The 12,030-nt window shown below is 42.7% G+C and overlaps 1 protein-coding gene across 1 annotated transcript in view; it reads right to left on the bottom strand.

Moving 5' to 3' along the window:
• Positions 1 to 12,030, bottom strand: part of LOC124777947 (putative inorganic phosphate cotransporter) — a 241,372-nt gene that overhangs the window by 21,790 nt on the left and 207,552 nt on the right. Inside the window, exon 4 of the mRNA XM_047253502.1 lies at positions 2,443 to 2,530. Within this exon, the coding sequence (XP_047109458.1) occupies positions 2,443 to 2,530 (88 nt within the window). The remainder of the gene's footprint in view (positions 1 to 2,442; positions 2,531 to 12,030) is intronic.

The following is a 12,030-nucleotide window of genomic DNA, read 5'->3' as shown; positions in this document are numbered from 1 at the left end:
AGAGCAATTCAGTTGAGAATATTTGGAAGTTACAAGGAGATAATACAGCTGGCCAATCATTTACCTTTTTTGAGACTAAATTCTAAGGCTGCCAACACACAATGGAAGTAGCAGAAAACTCATATTTGTTAGTTTCTTTATCAGAGAGAAAGAAAAAAACAAGTTTTATAAGGTCACAAAGCAGGGCACATTACTCAGAAGTGAGTCAGGAACTTATCTGATGTGAGGATGAGATGAGAAAGATTAAGGATAATTTTGATATGAGGGGAGAAATGACATCCATTGGGATGCATGTTACTCCAAGCTTTTTATCTATCTGCCAAATTTAACCCTTAACTATTATAGACCGTCCCTCAGACCGCTAATAATTTTTGTGTCGAGATATTTCTCACACCCCTGCAAAGCCAAATTGACTCTTCTGTGTACCTTCCTATTGGCTGTCAAGCTACACGTGCCTGCATTGTTGCATTGTTGTTGCTCTGTTTCATAATTATTAGCCTTGAAAGGTCTCTCAGATGTACCGTAGTGTTTGCGTGCCACGTTTTTGCTGCATGCTACTGTTTCTCCATGGTGGGGAAAGCTGGGCCTTCTATGCAATGTGTGTTATGTGAGGCAGATGTGGATGTTCAAGATCTCCCCATTGAATCTTTGGATGAAGACTGATGACAGCGATAATGACCCTGATTTTGATATATTTAGTGATCACGACACTAATTCAGAGCAGGAAACTGAAAGTGATGAAGATGTGACAGCTGATGACGATGGAGCTTACTTCTTCAGTAAGAATAGACGTTTTCGATGGAGAAAAAAGTCAGCCACCAGCTAACTTAAGAACAAGGCAACACAACATCGTCTTGTAGCTTCCTGGACTGTGACAGATGGCGAAAAATCTTTGAGAAAACCCTGCTGTTTTGGAGGTATGGAAACTGTTCTTTACACCAGACATTCTAGACGAAATTGTTCGATGGATAAATCTGAAAATACCTAAGCTTAGAGCACAGTCTGCTAACGATCGCTTATCCTATCTACAAGATGATGATGATATTGAATTGAAGGCTCTAATTGGTCTATTAGTGTATTCAGCCATTTTCAAGTCGGGGAATGAGTCTGTTTACAGCTCCTTTGCAACCAATGGAACAGGTAGATGCACTGTTAGCAAAGAAAGATTTCTGTTTTTATTGTGTGCATTAAGATTTGATGATCCAGATGACTGGGTGGAGAGAAAGAAAATAGACAAATCGGCAGCAATTTCACAAATCTTTTTGCATTTCATCGAAAACAGTCAACTTTGCTACTCTGTAGGTGCAACAGTGCGTGTGTGTGTGTGTCTCAATGAAATGCTTGTTCCTTTTCATGGAAGGTGTGGGTTTAGAATGTACATTCCAAACAAACCGGCAAAGTATGGCCTGAAAGTTCAGTGTTTGACTGACACTCTTACAAATTACTTGTACAATGCATATATTTATTCTGGAAAAGGCAGCGACAGTCACACCCATCCCAGCCATGAGAAAGGACACAGTGTTCCCACACAGGCTGTTCTTCGATTGGTGAAACCCATTGAACACACAAGGAGAAATTTAACAGGTGACAACTGGTACTCATCAGTAGAACTAGTCAATGAACTTCCAAAAAAAGGTCTCACATATGTTGGTATGCTGGAAAAGAACAAAAAGGAGATCCCACAGAACTTCTTACCTAATAATAAATGTGGTGTGACGACATCTGTTAATGGCTTTACAGAAGACATGACTCTTGTTTCCTTCATGCCCAAGAAGTCCAAACCTGCAATACTGATCTCTTCTATGCACCATTCAGTAAACAATGATCCTGAATCAGGAAAAAACCCGAGATGATCCTGTTTTATAACACAACAAAAGGTGGTGTGGACTGTCTCGACCAAAGGTGTGCAGCTTATTCGTCAAGTCAACGAACAAGAAGATGGCCTTTGGTCATTTTCTTCACATTAGTGGATGTTGCTTGTGGTCTAAATTATTGTGTGGTACATCAAGCTTATCCAAAGGCAGAGCTAATGTCGAGATTGAGCTTCATGAAGACTCTAGCAAGAGACCTAGTTGAACCTCATATGAAGTGCAGAATTTCTATTGGACGCTTGCCACAAGAGTCGAGTGACACCATCAGAAGAATACTTCACTTAAAGATGAGCCTCAGACACCGAAAGAAGAATTCGAAAATCATAAAACACTATAGCAGTTAAGTGAGCTGCAGGAGCTAGTTTAAACTGCTCAATGTAATAGGAAAACTGTAGTTTTTAGTGAATTTTCAGTTAACTATGTTATGTATATATACAGTATGCATATTATTAAGAGGATCAAAGCTGCTTCTGGATAAATAAAACCAATATGATAGAACTTAAAAGCTTTATATTCGACTCCACATGTAGATTTTTTATGTAAATTTACGATTTTTACTCGTACTACTTACCTGCATATACTAGAGTTCCCATTCTTCCCTTTTCTTCAGGAGGAATCCATTTTGCTAGGTAGGTGTTAGTCGATGGATATATAAAACCCTGAAAAGAAAGCATAACATTATGAAACCAGATGCGATTCAGCACCTTTCAGAGATCTATAACCAGTCACAAACTACCAACCGATCCCCTCTTCTAGTCAAGTTGTGCCACAAATTGTTCTTCTCCCCAATTCTATTCAATACCTCCTCATTAGTTACATGCTCTACCCATCTCATTTTCAGCATTCTTCTGTAGCAACACATTTCGAAAGCTTCTATTCTCTTCTTGTCCAAACTATTTATCGTCCATGTTTCACTTCCGTACATGGCTACACACCACACAAATACTTTAAGAAGAGACTTCCCGACACTTAAATCTGTACTCGATGTTAACAAATTTCTCTTCTTCAGAAACGCTTTCCTTGCCATTGCCAGTCTACATTTTATATCCTCTACTTTGACCATCAGTTATTTTGCTCCCCAAATAGCAAATATCCTTTACTACTTTAAGTGTTTCATTTCTTAAACTCATTCCTCAGCATCACCTGTCTTAATTCGACTACATTTCATTAGCCTAGTTTTGCTTTTGTTGATGTTCATCTTATATCCTCCTTTTAAGACACTTTCCATTCTGTTCAGCTGCTCTTGCAGGTCCTTTGCTGTCTCTGACAGAATTACAATGTCATCGGCGAACCTCCAAGTTTTAATTTTTTTTTTCCATGGATTTTAATTCGTACTCCAAATTTTTCTTTTGTTTCCTTTACTGCTTGCTCAATATACAGATTGAATAACATCGAGGATAGGCTACAAACCTGTCTCACTCCCTTCCCAACCACTGCTTCCCTATCATGCCCCCTAGACTCATAACTGCCATCTGGTTTCTGTAGAACTTGTAAATAGCCTTTTGCTCCCTGTATTATACCCCTGCCACCTTCAGAATTTGAAAGAGTATTCCAGTCAACATTGTCAAAAGCTTTCTTTAAGTCTACAAATGCTAGAAATGTAGCTTGCCTTTCCTTAATCTATTCTCTAAGATAAGTTGTAGGGTCAGTATGCCTCACATATTCCAACATTTCTATGGAACACAAACTCATCTTCCCCAAGGTCAGCTTCTACCAGTTTTTCCATTTGCCTGTAAAGAATTCATGTTAGTATTTTGCAGCTGTAGCTTATTAAACTGATAGTTCAGTAATTTTCACAACTGTCAACCCATGCTTTCTTTGAGATTGGAATTATTATATTCTTCTTGAAGTCTGAGAATATTTCACCTGTCTCATACATTTTGCTCACCAGATGTTAGAGTTTCATCAGGACTGGCTCTCCCAAGGCTGTCAGTAGTTCTAATGGAATGTTGTTTACGCCCAGGGCATTGTTTCGACTTGGGTCTTTCAGTGCTCTGTCAAACTGTTCATGCAGTATCATATATCCCGTTTCATCTTCATCTACACCCTCTTCCATTTACATAATATTGTCCTCGAAAACACTGCCCTTGTATAGACACTCTATATATTCCTTCCACCTTTCTGCTTTCCCTTCTTTGCTTAGAACTGGGTTTCCATCTGAGCTCTTGATATTCATGCAAGTGGTTCTCTTTTCTCCAAAGGTCTCTCTAATTTTCCCGTAGGCAGTATCGATCTTACCCCTAGTGATATATGCCTCTATGTCCTAGTGATATATGCCTCTACATCCTAGCCATCCCTGCTTAGCCGTTTTGCACTTCCTGTTGATCTCATTTTCGAGATTTTGTATTCCTTTTTGCCTGCTTCATTTACAGCATTTTTGTATTTTCTCCTTTCGTCAATTAAGTTCAGTATCTCTTCTGTTGCCCAAGGATATCTACTAGCCCTCGCCTTTTTACCTACTTGATCCTCTGCTGCTTTCACTATTTCATCTCTCAAAGCTACCCATTCTTATTCTTCTGTATTTCTTTCCCCCATTCTTGTCAATCACTCCCTAATGCACTCCCTGAAACACTCTACAACCTCTGGTTCTGTCAGTTTATTCAGGTACCATCTCCTTAAATTCCTACCTTTTTGCAGTTCCTTCAGTTTTAATATACAGTTCATAAGCAATAGATTGTGGTCAGAGTCCACATCTGCCCCTAAATCTCTATCTTACCATTATATAATCTGTCTGAAATTGGCTCTGAGCACTATGGGACTTAACATCTGTGGTCATCAGTCCCCTAGAACTAAGAACTACTTAAACCTAACTAACCGAAGAACATCACACACATCCATGCCTGAGGCAGGATTCTAACGTGCGCCTGTAGCGAGTGCACGGTTCCAGACTGTAGCACCTAGAACCACTCGGCCACCCCGGCCGGCTAATCTGTCTGAAACCTTCCAGTGTTTCCAGACTTCTTCCATGTCTACAATCTTCTTTCATGATCTTGAAGCATGTGTTAGCTATGATTAAGTTATCCTCTGTGCAAAATTCTACCAGGCGGCTTCCTCTCATTTCTTGCCATCATTCCATATTCATCTAACATGTTTCCTTCTCTTCCTTTTCCTACTATCGAATTCCAGTCGCCCATGACTATTAAATTTTTATCTCCCTACACCATCTGAATAATTGCTTTTATCTCATCATACATTTCATCAATCTCTTTACCATATGTGGAGCTAGTTGGCATATGAACTTTTACTAATGTGGTAGGCGTGGGCTTCATATCTATCTCTGCTGCAATAATGAATTCACTATGCTGTTTGTAGTAGCTTACCTGCACTCCTCTTTTTTTTATTCATTATTAAACCATCTCCTGCATTACCCCTATTTGATTTTGTATTTATAACCCTGTATTCAACTGACCAGAAGTCTTGTTCCTCCTGCCACTGAACTTCACTAATTCCCCACTATATCTAACTTTAACCTATCCATTTCCCTTTTTAAATTTTCTAACCTACCTGCCCAATTAAGGGATCTGACATTCCACACTCCAGCCTGTAGAACACCAGTTTTCTTTCTCCTGATAATGTCCTCCTGCGTAGTCCCCACCTGGAGATCTGAATGGGGGAATGTATTACCTCTGGAATATTTTACCAAAGAGGACATTATCGTCATTTACCCAAACAGTAAAGCTGCATGCCCACGGGAAAAGAATTAATGGCAGCATTCGGGGCTTTCAGTGAACTGTCTTGTGTTGTACACAAAATCCCAGAAATGCTAGTACCATTGGCAGTCAGTTGCATGATGCTCACTTAATGTGAACAATCACAAGGCCTGCTACCTGTACCCACACAGAAGCACACCCGTTTACCTTGCTCCAGCGCAAGTGGACATGGGACACTAGATTGGCAGTGTGTCATCCTTAGTGATGTGTTCTGCTTCTGCCTCATGAGCAATTACCACTGGATTCATGTCTGGAAACACAGTGGGAAAGAGAACAGACAACGGTTTGTGGTTCCCCACCACAGGTTCCACAAGACTGGTGTGGAGAGCAATGGCCAAATGGCAAAAAATATTGGCCCTTCGAAGTTTAAAGTTTAATTACTTAATATGTGTGGTACTATCCACCTGCCTGCCTGCCTACAACAACAACAACACCAACACCAACACCAACAATTGCAATCTGACTGGTTCCGGGTGCAGCTCTTTTGGTTGTCAGTGCATCAAATTCATTTTGAAGTTCTACAGTCTAAAGTTTTATGTACAAATGTTCATTTTCCATTACCTTTCACTAGTTGTATTGTAACTTGTTAAAGTTTGGAAATATATAATGAATGATGTTATATCACAAATGCTGTGAAAATCTATTTTGTACCTTGTTCAGACAACTGTTCCTTCCAATTTTAGTTTAAGTACATGGCATTAAATGTAAATGTTTCGCGATTTTGAGCATAATTTAATTTGTAGTAAATCAACCGTTCTGAACTAAAGTTTTACATTCAGCCAGTTAGGGCAACAATATCTAGTTCACGAAATTCTCTCCCACAGGCAAGTACTTATGAAATTAGTGCAATATTTCTACCCTTCCCCACCAGTTGACCAGTTTGATAGTTCAAAATTGTGACGTAACTCTTATGAAGTGTATCATATTGTGTTTGCACAAATTGTATATGTTTCTTTTTGCTCTGAAATAGTTGTGTACAGGCATTGCCTCAATTTGTCACTAATTTCCACCTTTTTCGAATTGTGTGCGCGTGCGCGTAATAGTGAACAGTGACTTAACATCAGTCTGGTTTACAATATATGAAGAACTGTGATTTGGTGTGCTTTATGTCTGCCTTGAACTTACAATTAGATGTGTATTAATTGTTTACCGATTATGGAATAAAGTATATTTTATAGGTTGCTGTGTCATTAATGCATGTTACTTTTATCATGTCCCACAGTAAAATCCGCATTGGTAACCCCCAACAACTGCATGTTGGGTCATTTGAACATTTACATTCCCTGCATTGATTTCGCATGGATTCAAATCGTTGGAAGCAAATTAATATTGGTAGACAGGAATTTTGTTGTTTTGGAACAATAAAAATAACAACAAGAATGTATACACACCACAGATAATGTGAGCGTGACACAGCTGCTATGCCATGACAACTGCCCAGGTGAAGTCAAACCAAACGAACCCCAACCAACCAACGCTGAGTGTGACAACAGCAGAGAGGATGGTGACCTTCAGCTGACCACAACATTATGTTCACACAACTGGCAACCATACCTTGTGCACTGACATTCATGTAGGGGAGCAACTCTGTTGGTTTGATATGCAGTTTGGCAATGGCGCTCAACTGTCAGCCACTGTGTAATCACCAGAAAGCAAACGAGCATAATGCATAATAGGTGTATGAGACTGCGATGACAATTTTAAGTCGCCTCACTGTGCAACATATCAACAAAACATCTTACACGTCGCCTTTTCAGCGTAGTGGCAGACTACATCTTTGACTGCATAGATATTTTTTCTTGACGACATGGGTTCGAAAACGGCTGTTAACCAGCTACTGAAAGTCAGAATACTGCAACTTTCCGGTAGTTCATGGGCTTCCCCCGCCAGATTAGTGCCGAAGAAAGATGGTACAGTTAGGCTGTGAGACTGCTCGGCCTTAAATGCCCACAGACTCATTGGAAATGGAAATGTCGTGTGGCTAGGGCCTCCCGTCGGGTAGACCGTTCGCCTGGTGCAGGTCTTTCGATTTGACGCCACTTCGGCGACCTGCGCGTCGATGGGGATGAAATGATGATGATTAGGACAACACAACACCCAGTCCCTGTGCGGAGAAAATTTCCGACCCAGCCGGGAATCGAACCCGGGCCCTTAGGATTGACAGTCTGTCACGCTGACCACTCAGCTACCGGGGCGGACACAGACTCATTGATAGGTACATGATCCCAATATTCGAGGCTTCATCCACAACCCCTCTGATGCCTCAGATTACAGAAAGGCATACCTGCAGAGTCTGAAGAGTGATGACGATATTCAGAAGATGGCGTCATCATATCCTTCACTTTACGCAAATTTCTGCACGTACATTAAAGCCTTGAAAACGCACCTCAGCCCTAGCTATGAGTTATTAATATCTTGTTCCAACTTCGGTTTTGCTACACATATTTCGATGACATGCTGATATTTTCCACATCATGGGAAGAACACAAGCTGCATTTCATAAATTCTTGATCCACTTACCGACAATGGCGTCGTCAACAAAGACTGGTGTCCGCTTTGTCATGCTGAAGTAGTCTTCCTTTGTCACCTAGTAAACGCTGCTGGTACCTGCCGTATGCAACAATGAGCGAAGTCCATTAAACATCTCTACTGCAAGATTTCCATGAAATATGCCATTTTCTTGGCATGATTAACTTCTATTGTCAGCACCTCTCTAATGCTGTTGCCATGCAGGCACTGTTCGTGGAAGTTTTAGCTGGACGCAGCATGACTTAAGTGCAAGGTGAAATGGACTACAGGTATGCGACGTGACTGACAAAATTGGACTGTCTCATACATGCCACGACTAGTGCACTTACTACCTAACACGCAATTGACAATTGCTTCACACTTAGTGACTTTGCCATTGGGACTGTTCTGGAACAGAAGTGAGCACACAGCCACTTTGTGTTTTTCCTTGTAAACTGACATTCTCGGTGTTAGTGGCCCACCTACAACCAGGAACTATTGGTGGTCTCCCAGTTTAAATATGATGTATAGGGCACACCCCTCATTTGCAAGACCGCTGACTTTTGGCAGGCTCGTTATGCAATCCTTCGACAGATTCCCGCCCTCAACAGTTCCATCACAGTCTTTCGATAATGAACACTCTACATATGTCGACTATGGCAAAATAGCAGAAGTGCAGCTGCAAGAACGACAAATTATAGACCTCCCTCGAGGTTCTACAAACAACTTGTGCATAGAACGTTGTCCAATCCCTGGATCGACCAATAAACGCCATGTTTTGCAAAATCGGATTTGACCACTCACACCCAAGTCAATGATTAAGATCACATTCAACGAACTGCACATTGTCGCAACCTGGTATGCGACCATCGAGATACACTAGTTTGTATGCCATAATGTCACAAAAAATAGTGAAGACTGAACATGTGTGTGCATACTAGCCAGTGCTGCAAAGTGCATTGTCATCTGCAGGTACCACTGTTGATATTACAAAAAGTCTATTTCAGTAGGTTCACCTCTACCTCGTATGACCTCTTCTTGGCTCTGAAAGCTATCGTTATATACTCTCACCATCGACCGCATGACGTGCTAGAAGCCATTCCACTCTTTCACATTACGGCAGGGATGACAGAGCTATCGATACGTGTCATGTTTAGGACGTCCGATTTCTTAACCACTGACCAAGGACAACAGTTTGAATTGGTCTTATTTCATGAATTACGCAATCTCTGCAATGCATCATGTTACCACAAAGGCGTACCATCCACAAAGCAATGGTCTCCTGGAACTGACACCCTACACTAAAAGTCACCCTTTTGTACCATGGCAGTCATTGCACAGAAGCAGTATCTAAGGTGCTATGAAGTGTAAGCAACACTCGCAAAGACGAACTCAGCCTGCAGACTTTGTGCTAGAAGTACCACCAACAGCAGCCTCAGGACTCACCACGAGTGTCAAATAACAGATTGCATTACTCAGGATACCACCTCCACAGATCACATTTCTCCAAAAATCTTCGTACAGAAGACAGTAACAGACTGACATGTTCTTGGATAACACTATCTGCCTGCGCTACATCTTCCATACATTGGCCCTCACAGACGCGTCAGATGAGGCACTATTGCAGTCAACATATTGTTTTGTGGTAAGTCTATCACCGTGGTGGTCAACCACTTAAAATTAGCTTGGACCTCATGCTACATCACCCACTCTGACCCAGGTGGGTTCTCCAGTCCCTCCTCAGACAAACATGTCACCTGGCGTTAACATAAAACACCATGTTCCAATTAGACATTCTGCAGTTTCTGCTGGACGACATTCGTATCAAACTAGCTGAAAATTTCCTCGTGACTGAGGAGCGGCGTGAAGAACGTCAGGTCGAAAACTGACCAATTGCTCTACTTTTCACCTCTAGTTAAAAAATTCCGAGTGACGTGGATGCAGCCCCAATTATATCATGACTATCGCCCAAGGACTCCCTCATCACGGTCCTTAGAGCTTCACAAAGGCCTGCAACCCATCCTGTGGATCCTGACATCAATACCAAAGCCACTTCACCACGCCCTCAGTGTAGACAAGCACTTTCAACGATCACTGTCCATCATTCTCGTTACGACCAACCTCTAGCTCCACCTCACCTCAAGAAATACCATGTGTGTGCGCCACCGAGTGGGATCGACGTCTGTTCAACAAGAAATGCTTTACAACTGGCACAGCGCAGTTGGCCATGCGCAGAGGCAAGAAGGTAATTGCAGTAGTGACGCTCCCTGGCTATCTTCTCCTCCAGCACTCTGCACTTGGGAAGGGAGGAGGGTAGGGCTCTGTGAGAACTCTGCCAGCGACAGTGGCATTCGCAGGGAGGAAACACACTGATTTGTGACAACGGTTGGTTGGTTTGTGTAAAAGAGACCGGGGGGGGTTAGGGACCAAACTACGGGGTCATCGGTCCCTTGTTCCTAATAAAACAATGACACTAGTGTTACAAAAAAACGGACGAATCCTATAACAAAACGGAAAGAAAGGAAAACCACAAGAACGAAGGAAAGGCAAGGAACAGTAAAAGGAACAAAAGAGGACAAAAAAAAAAAAACGGAGAAGCTAGAAACTGAAGAGAGTAAATCAAGAAAGCTGATTACAGTGGCTAGCTGACAACGAGAATAAAAAGGAAAAGCAAGCCACTGTGCAACACATTAAAACCTCCAGCCTAAAAACTAGGGTGGAGGACACAGAGGGACAAAGGACATGCGCTAAAACTTGGATCAAATGATAAAACCCACCCTCACGAATAAAACATAAAACTAAATCAACCAATGAGGCGTTGTCAGATAAAATAAGCGGCAACGAGTCCGGTAACGCAAGATTCCGTCGCTGGGCAGTCAAAGTGGGACAGTGCACCAGAATATGGGTCACCGTCAACCGGGCGCCACACCGACACTGAGGCAGGTCTTCACAGCGCAAGAGGTAACCGAGGGTCGCCCAAGCGAGGCCAATGCGGAGCCGGCAGAGGACAACTGATTCCCTGCGAGAGGCCCACATGGTAGACTTCCACACATTCATAGTCTCCTTAATGGCACACTGTTCGTTGTGCATACTGTTATGCCAGTCCGTCTTCCAAAGCCGAAAAACCTGCACCGTAAGTCAGAACGCAGGTCAGGCTCAGAGGTGCCCATCTCCAGAAGCGGTTTCCACGTAGCCTGTTTGGCCAGCCTGTCGGCAAGTTCGTTGCCTGGGATGCCGACGTGTACTGGGGGTCCACACAAACACCACTGAATAACGGGACTGGTCCAGGGCATAGATGGCCTCATGGATGGACGTCACCAGAGGATTGCGAGGGTAGCACTGGTCAATAGCTTGTAGGCTGCTCAAGGAGTCATTACACACAACAAACGATTCCTTGGGGCAGGAACGGATGTGGTCAAGAGCACAAGATATAGCCACCAGCACAGCAGTGAGAACACTGCAGCCATCAGGCAAGGAATGCAGTTCAATAGTGAAGAACACAAGATATAGCCACCAACACAGCAGTGAGAACACTACAGCCACCGGGCAAGGAATGCAGTTCAATATGTCCTCCATGGACATACACAAAGCCGACGTGAGCATCAGCCATCGAGCTGTAGGTGTAAACCACTTCGTAGCCTCGGTACTTGTCAAGAATTGAGAGGAAGTGGCAGCAGAGAGCTGCAGGGTTAACTGAGTCCTTAGGGTCATGTGAAGGTCCTGGCGAAGCTGCGGCCTAGGTGTACGCCATGGAGGTGTACGTGAATGGACCTCAAGTATATGTTGTAAAGTCAATCACTCCACAAAGAAGGGACCAGACACTAACTGCAATTGGAAGCCCTGACCTGGGCCGCCGATGTGGGAGATGAACCGCTGCGGGTGGGAAAAGGAGACAGTGATTCGGATGTACAGGAGAACTACGAATGTGTGCTACGTAACTG

Source organism: Schistocerca piceifrons, chromosome 1 (genome assembly GCF_021461385.2).
Source record: "Schistocerca piceifrons isolate TAMUIC-IGC-003096 chromosome 1, iqSchPice1.1, whole genome shotgun sequence".
Taxonomy (NCBI): Eukaryota; Metazoa; Arthropoda; class Insecta; order Orthoptera; family Acrididae; genus Schistocerca; species Schistocerca piceifrons.
Note: the sequence above shows the minus strand (reverse complement) of the source record. Positions and strands in the feature narration are given on the sequence as shown.